The sequence below is a fragment of the Juglans regia genome, chromosome 3 (assembly GCF_001411555.2).
Source record: "Juglans regia cultivar Chandler chromosome 3, Walnut 2.0, whole genome shotgun sequence".
Classification (NCBI taxonomy): domain Eukaryota; kingdom Viridiplantae; phylum Streptophyta; class Magnoliopsida; order Fagales; family Juglandaceae; genus Juglans; species Juglans regia.
The window spans coordinates 33,618,308-33,626,210 of NC_049903.1; the positions used below are offsets into that span (position 1 = coordinate 33,618,308).

The window sequence follows — 7,903 nt, forward strand, 5'->3', positions numbered from 1 at the left end:
TTCAAACTAGAATCGCGGCTCAAATCTCTCTCTTCTCTCGTCTGTCCGCCACTACTCTGCTTGCTTGTTTGTTTCCTACCTCTGTTGGCCGTCCCTTTCGCATTCTCAGTATAGAGAAAAGCTCTGTCCTTTTTACGTAGAATCGAAGCGGAGCTTCTTCTGAGCCCCGAAAAACCTTAATTTACACTCAAGTATTTGCCAAAGTCCGCCGGTTTCCTTTCCTCTCTCTCTCTCTCTCTCTCTCTGTGTACCCTGCATTATTATTGCAAACACAATCCTTTGGGTCCTGCTCTAAACCGCATTAATGGAAACCTCATCACCCATCTCCATCCAAAATACCCCACTCCAAGACCTCCCAGAGGCATCCCCTAAACCCTACAAAAAAAGCTTCGTAACCACACTCATGGAGACCGCCACGCTGCGCTCTTCTTCCTTCAAAGAGGACACCTACTCCATTTCCAACCTCAAGTCCTCTGAAAAGAAAGCTCTGCAAGAGTTCAAGGACAAGCTCTTGGCTTCTGATGCTTCGGACGCCTCAATGTGGGGCATTCCTCTGTTGGGAGGTGACGAGAAGGCAGATGTGGTTCTCTTGAAGTTTCTGCGAGCAAGAGACTTCAGGGTCTCGGACGCGCTCAGCATGTTGCTGAAGTGCTTGTCATGGAGGAGAGAATTTGGAGCGGATAGTGTGGTAGAGGAGGAGCTGGGATTCAAGGAGCTTGAGGGTGTGGTGGCCTATATGCATGGTTACGACCGGGAGGGACACCCTGTTTGTTACAATGCTTACGGGGTTTTCAGAGACAAGGATATGTACGAGAGGATCTTTGGTGACGACGAGAAACTCCAGAAGTTTTTGAGGTGGAGGGTTCAGGTGCTTGAGAGAGGGATCAACCTTCTGCATTTTAAGCCCGGTGGGGTTAACTCTATCATCCAGGTCACTGATCTCAAGGACATGCCCAAGAGAGAGCTCAGGGTCGCTTCTAATCACATCCTCTCTTTGTTCCAGGATAACTATCCCGAGATGGTCGCTCGCAAGGTAGTATTCCTATTTGATTTCCTGATGAATTTAAAGCATTTGATGTGGGTTTGGGGCTTTTTATCGATCTTCTGAAGACTGATCTCTCGTGCAACCTTTTTGGGCTCAGGTTTTTATCAATGTTCCATGGTACTTCAGCGTCTTGTATTCGATGTTCAGCCCATTTCTAACTCAGCGAACAAAAAGCAAGTTCGTAATCTCTAAGGAAGGGAACGTGGCCGAGACACTCTACAAGTAAAGTCTCTTTCATTGGCACCTCCTGCTTTTATTTTAACTATTTATTCCGTACTCTTCATGCCATATGCCGGATTCTTTGTCTATTCTCCGGTATGCTCATTTGTAATCTTTCTCGGTTTCGTTTGGTTCTTCACTTCAGCATTTTCCGTAAAGAGTAAGGCTGTCGAGACGGCTATTCGTTTCCCGGTCTATTTTTACATTTCTGATTCGGTTTTTCGTTATCTGTACCACTATGTAGTCTGTTCCTTGCATTGTTTTGGGGAGGGGCTGTAAATTCTTTTTTACTTTCACCGTTGCTGTACTTTGCGCTGAAGTTTTCTGAGCTGGGTTTTCATTTTCTGGACAGGTTTATTAGGCCTGAGGATGTTCCTGTTCAGTATGGTGGACTGAGTCGACCCAGTGATTTGCAGAACGGTCCCCCAAAACCAGCCTCGGAGTTCCACGTCAAAGGCGGAGAGAAAGTGAATATCCAGATCGAGGGAATTGAGGTTCATAACTATATCAAGTTACTGATTTTTTTCCATTCCATTTAAGTCGAACATAATTCAAAGTTGAACAATTTCCATGTAAATTCAGTCAAGACTCCACCTCAAAGCTCAATTATCCAGTGTATATAAACCTCAAAAGGTGAGAAATTTAATTCAGGAATTGATTGAACTTTTGTTGCTTTACTAGGCGGGTGCAACGATAACATGGGACATAGTGGTGGGTGGGTGGGAGTTGGAGTACAGTGCAGAGTTCGTACCTAGTGCAGAAGGAAGCTACGTTATTGCTGTGGAGAAGCCAAGGAAGATTTCAGCCTCGGAAGAAGCAGTTCACAACTCGTTCACATCGAGTGAAGCAGGCAAAATGGTGTTCTCGGTAGATAACACTGCTTCCAGGAGGAAAAAAGTTGCTGCTTATCGGTACATTGTGCGCAAATCCACTGCCATAGTACCATCATCCTATGCTAATTAAATATTAAAGGTTGTTTTGGGTTTTGTAATGTTCTTTAATTTTGATGGGTTTTATTAATGGTTCTCTTTAGAGTTGTGTACTTGCTTAAAAAAACTCTACTTGATAGTACTAATGTAATGTATAAAAAGAAAAAAAAGTTGGGGGTTATTATATCTGCTTACTGAAGAAGAAAAGCTGATAAACTTTGCTTATATCAGTGCACAAAACTGTTTGTCCCTATCTGTAGTCATGTCTGGAGCCAAGACATTGGGTGTTGGTAAAGGGTGGAGTTTGCTTGAAAATGGTATCCATCGAAGTCCTTTATTGTTTTTGGTAGAGTTGTTGATAAAGGAAATGAGTTGTTGGTACAGTGTGAGAGGCAAGTTTGCAGGGTGTCTGGTCCTGAAATGGATTGCTGATTGCTTTTAGTGGTTTGCCATCTTTTAACAATGGTGTCTTTTATTCAGGGCGTGTCATGGGGGTTATCAAAAGTGTGGGAGTAGGGTAGAGAGAAGATATTGACTGGACTCTGATTGCTTTTTTGGCTTTGGTATGTTTTTGGAGGGTTTTGCTGTGATTTGATATTACATTCCAGAAAAGAATAAAAAAGAAAAGAGAAACGATGTGAAGATATGATTGAAGGTTGTTCCAGAGAGATGATGGATCAGGGACAGAGGTTTGGAAAGTGTGGTGTGTTGTCCAATGTTGACGTGTTCTTGTCATAACTTTGTTTTCATACTGTCGTGATTAATTGTTTTCTTTGGACAAATATAAGTGCACGATTGTGATTGCTGTTTGAAATATAGTTTTTAATTTTAGGAATAAATTTTATTATTAAAAAATTATTATTATTTTTCATGACTATATGTTTAAGGTGTTTTTGTTTGGAAATAAATTTTAAAAATGTTTTCTAAAGTACAAATGATGATTATTTAAATTTTTAAATATTATGATCATAAATTTGAAAGTTAGAAGAGTATTTTAGTTTATTGACAGTCTTTTTAAAATTTAATTTAAATTATATTTCGCATTATTTTAAAAAGTACATTTAAAAAAAATATCAAAATTATATTTTTTCACATCTTTTAACTTATTTAAGATTAAAAATATTTTAATACGTAATACTCAATCAATTTAATTCTTCTATTAAATTGCTTAAAAGGGTATTACTCAATCAATTTAATTCTTCTATTAAATGTTTTAAACACTCTTACAACAACTCCAACAGATCCTAATTCTGGCTTGGTTACTTTGGGGATTAGTTCTCTACGACATTGGTAGAGGTTTATAATTGGATTGGGATTTTATGTCTGACTTATTATATGACTCACTGGCAAGAAGTGTTTACTCTCTACGATTGATACTCTTCAAATCTCTATAATGTAGCGGTGCTGCCTGCACCTCCTGGATGGACAGTCCTGTCACTTGCCTCTCGCATGGGCTGGTGGCCAGTTTGGCTGGTGCCGTGGCCTTGCCCCCTAGGGAACGGATTGGTGTCACCTGTCCCCACCGTTTGACCATTCTGCCTAATACTACATTTTTTAGAACAAAGTCAAGCAAGATCGCATATAATTAGATAAATCTCACAAACCCAACCAAAAAAACTCATAACAAACTAACAAAATTACAAATCAAACAAAACAAACAAACCGAATTAACTTATAATTGCACTGACAATCTGTAACGTCCTATACCTAGAGAAGGAGGGTAAGAGATTTTTTTCTTTATCATTTTAAATCACATCAAAACAAATACATATACAAACTCCAGTAACTCTATGAAATATATATTCATTTCAATACACTACACGAACATCAAAGAAACATTCCATTATATTTAATCAACACTCTGCAAAGTCTTAATAAAAGAACATAAATACTACTTACAACCGGCGTGCGTAACCTTTGCACAACCGGCTAACACAATTGAGTCCCACCATCTTATTTTTCCTTTTTTTCTTTTTTCCTCCGTCTTTCAGTCTTTCTCTCCCCTTTCATCTTTCCATCTTCTCAAATAGCAACACCATCTCTCAGTTGGAAGCATTCTATTACTCAGAAAAATCTAACAGAAGTGATCCTCAAAATCTAACACAATCCTCAAATGGTAGAATGCATCTTCTATTACTCATGATTTTCAAACATTTGATGCAAAAAAATTCATACTTCCAGGTTTAAACATTACATAAAACTAAAAATGAAAATAAGAGGTTCTTCAAACTTAAAAACCGCAAATCATGCTTCAGCCAAGCCTTTGCTCTTGTGGTACAGACGGACAAAACGTGGCAACACCACCTCTCAAATAGCTCTTCGACCTTAACCTTAGACGAAACCCATTTCGAAACCCATATACATGCCGACATTCACGAAATTTTCCACTACCATGTGTTGGCCTTTTTTTTTTTCGCTACGTGCACCCCACGTGCACAATTCCACCTTCATGTGAATGCCGCCCTTCCATTCCTCTTTGTTCTCCATTTTTATATCAACAAATAGATATGTATCCCACCCCACCTCACATAAATCACCAACCAAAGCTACTGCATCTCCACAATTCGCCAGTCACGTATCTGAACAAACCGAGAGGAAGAAAACAACTTCCGTGCGTCCTCTCCACCACAAAATCACAAACCATGTACATCCACACTGCAACCTTCCACGGGCTGCACCACCGTATCCGATATTCAAGTATAGTTTCACCACCCTCTTCAAGCCGAAAGCCAACTTGCGCCCTGAGTTACACCGTATCCCATACTCCTCTATTTTAACCATCCAAAAACAGAGCAAAAACAACCCTTGTTTCACCATTCAAACCACCATCCTCTCATGGAACCTCAGCCACCCACGTCTCCACGTCCAGGAAACACCAAAGCCCCACCTTGCCAACCACTGAAAATAACCCCACTGCGGAGTTGTCCACGCCGCAAAACCCCACGAAGCTGCACCCTCATGACTCCCCACAACCACGGCCTCAGCTCTACGTTTGGTCCCGCAGCACTGCTACTCCTGCGCACCACCACACGAACCCCCCCATTCTTACACGCAGCAACGCCTCACACAACTCTGTTTTTCTCACCCAAAAACAGAGCAGTCGTCCACTCCAACAGCCCTGTTTCCTCCACACCTAAACCGCAAGGGCCCCCTTTCGTGCTCCTCAAATCAAGGCCAAACGCCAGCAGCGACGGAAGCAGCCAACCATTGTCCCGACTGCCGTAAGCCGTTGTCTCTCCCTCGCGTTAATCTCACCATCCCTCCGTCTCTCTCTTTCTCTCACATTATCTTCCTCTCTCTCATCACTCTTTCTCTCTTTATGCTCAGCCGCCATTTGCCGGCGTATACACCTTAGCCACCCAAATTTCCGTCGCATTCTCGTCTATTAGATTTTTCTCATGAGTAATACTATAATAGAATGCTTCCAGTTGAGTATAGAAGAAAAGAGAGTTGTTTGAGAAGATGGAAAAATGAGAGGGGAGAGAAAGATCGAAAGACGGAGGAAGAAAATGAAAGATAAGATGGTGGGACCCAATTGTGTCAGCCGGTTGCGCAAAAGTTGCGCACGCCGGTTGTAAGTAGCATTTCTGATAAAAGAATCAACATCCCAAAATATTAATCAATAGAAAGAGACAAATCTCCCATATAACCACGTGTATCCTTTGGCAATTTTTCCACTACGCTCAACTAGTCTCACTAAAACTTCATATTCTTGATTCCCAATTGATCCGTCATAAATATATGAAAATTATTGAAGATAATTGTGTGAGTTATTAATAATTCAGTAAGCAATAAATATATACTATTGTAAACATGAGTTAGTTATAAAATGCATAACAAAACATATTTAAAATGTCATATTGACAGTTCAGAAATATTTATATACAAAAATCATTTAACATAGTATAACTAAGCATTATCATATCAGAACATATTCCATGTCTAACTCCTGTGGTAGGGTTGTGCTATCCCCGGTGGCCAAACCAGACATAAATAGAAGTGAAATCTTCCCTTTAAAATTCAAGAAATCCTGAGTATGCACATAGAAAAGACCACACAAAAAATTACTTTATTTTTAAAATGGGTGTACTCAATAACAGAGATGTTGGTACCAAACATAATAACAGAAGCCACAGTTTTACACACATGGTAATGTTTGGACGGAAGCAAAAACATAATATAATGCCAGAGGATTTTCAGATGCAACATATCGTATCACCATAACGTACTAAACATATACAAATCATACTCACATAATCATGTACAAAAATTCCATATTTCATATTCGCTCTTTTTATACAGTTGAGAACCAAATGTAAAAATTGTTCATGTCTGTATCAGTTAAGACAAAAAATATTTTTCTTTTCTTATTTGGATACCATGAGTAATACAGATATAATGATCGAGATTATTTTAAATGTTCCATAACAAAATATGCATGCATTTTTATAAAAATCAATCTCAGTCTGCTTTTAGGCAAAGTCTAGTATAGGAGCATTGTTTACCTGACTCTTGCAATGTATTATCTAAGCCTTGGGTTCGACCTTTAACATTATCCCAATCTCAACTAGAAAACATTTACTAAAGTGTTAATAACCCCTATAAGCACAAAACTCATTTTACTAACGAACCTCAAATAAACACAAAACTAAATTTATTAACGAAAATCCATAATCCGAACTACAGATTCAATATGCACAAATCCATCACGACATTCAAAAATTTTCAATACTTCTTGAAAATTAGTGCATACTAGTTGTATTTGCTTAACCATTTACCACAAGCCCACTACTATTCACAAAATAATTCTCAACATGTTATACAAAGAGTCCACATATTAAAAAACAACTTACACTCGACTTATCAAAAAAATAAACAGCAACATTTACTCCCGACATGCCCCATAACCAACAGCCACTATTAAGTCTTCTCTACCCATAACATTACAAACCTGAGAATCCCTACATGTCAACCAACCAGACATCCCACAAACGTACATATCAAGCAGTCAAACAACCAACAAATTGACATATCGAACAATCAAACAGACCACAAATCGATATATCAAGCAATCAGACAACCCATACTTACAAGTCAATTCCTTCCTCGGTCTCCAACATTACATTCAAGAGATCCTCCACACACCAACCCACTATGTATTCACAATCTCCACAATTTCAAATACATAAATAGAGATAGTACAACCTTCTAGCAGACACCAACATACAAGCCACAAATTAACAAAGTGATTACGAGATTGTAGCTTACCCAAATCGTGTTAAGGAGGTCTGTCGCACTCTAGAATGAGGGGCACTGCTAAGGGGTGAAGTTACTACTATGTGATCATAATTTGACATGCTCATTATAAATTAATTTTCAAAATGAGGAGATAATCTCATGATGTAAGAAACGAAACTCAAATGAGTGGTGTAATCAACCAAAGCATACCTTGGTGGTAGTGAGGGGTGCCTGTAGACTCCGATGACCTCTGTTGATTGTGGCCTAAAACCTAGAGAGAGAGAGAAGGTGTTTGTAGAAGGGGACTCGAGAGGTTATAGATGGAGAGAGAGAGAGAGAGAGAATTGAATGGAGAAGAGAAAAAGAGATGGAGGGACAAACAATGAGCTTATCAACTTGGGCAAGTGTGACAATGCACGATGGCTGAGAGCAAGAGAAGTCGAGGGATGTGTTACGACTCAACTAAGTGATG

General features: G+C 39.3%; 1 protein-coding gene across 1 annotated transcript; it reads left to right on the plus strand.

Moving 5' to 3' along the window:
- On the plus strand, window positions 1-2,418 carry LOC109019773 (patellin-6-like). The gene is made up of 4 exons (XM_019002139.2): window positions 1-1,033; window positions 1,143-1,267; window positions 1,617-1,758; window positions 1,946-2,418. Exons 1-4 carry the CDS (start codon window positions 305-307, stop codon window positions 2,225-2,227), a joined length of 1,278 nt encoding a protein of 425 aa, XP_018857684.1. The 5' UTR covers window positions 1-304; the 3' UTR covers window positions 2,228-2,418.
- The last annotated feature ends 5,485 nt before the right edge of the window (window positions 2,419-7,903 follow it).

Excerpts from the sequence above, each read along its gene's own strand:
- LOC109019773 (XM_019002139.2), top strand. The coding sequence starts at position 305 with ATGGAAACCTCATCACCCATCTCCATCCAAAATACCCCACTCCAAGAC. Across the intron at positions 1,034-1,142 it reads CCGAGATGGTCGCTCGCAAG|GTTTTTATCAATGTTCCATG; the intron begins GTAGTATTCCTA and ends TTTTGGGCTCAG. Across the intron at positions 1,759-1,945 it reads TCCAGATCGAGGGAATTGAG|GCGGGTGCAACGATAACATG; the intron begins GTTCATAACTAT and ends TTGCTTTACTAG.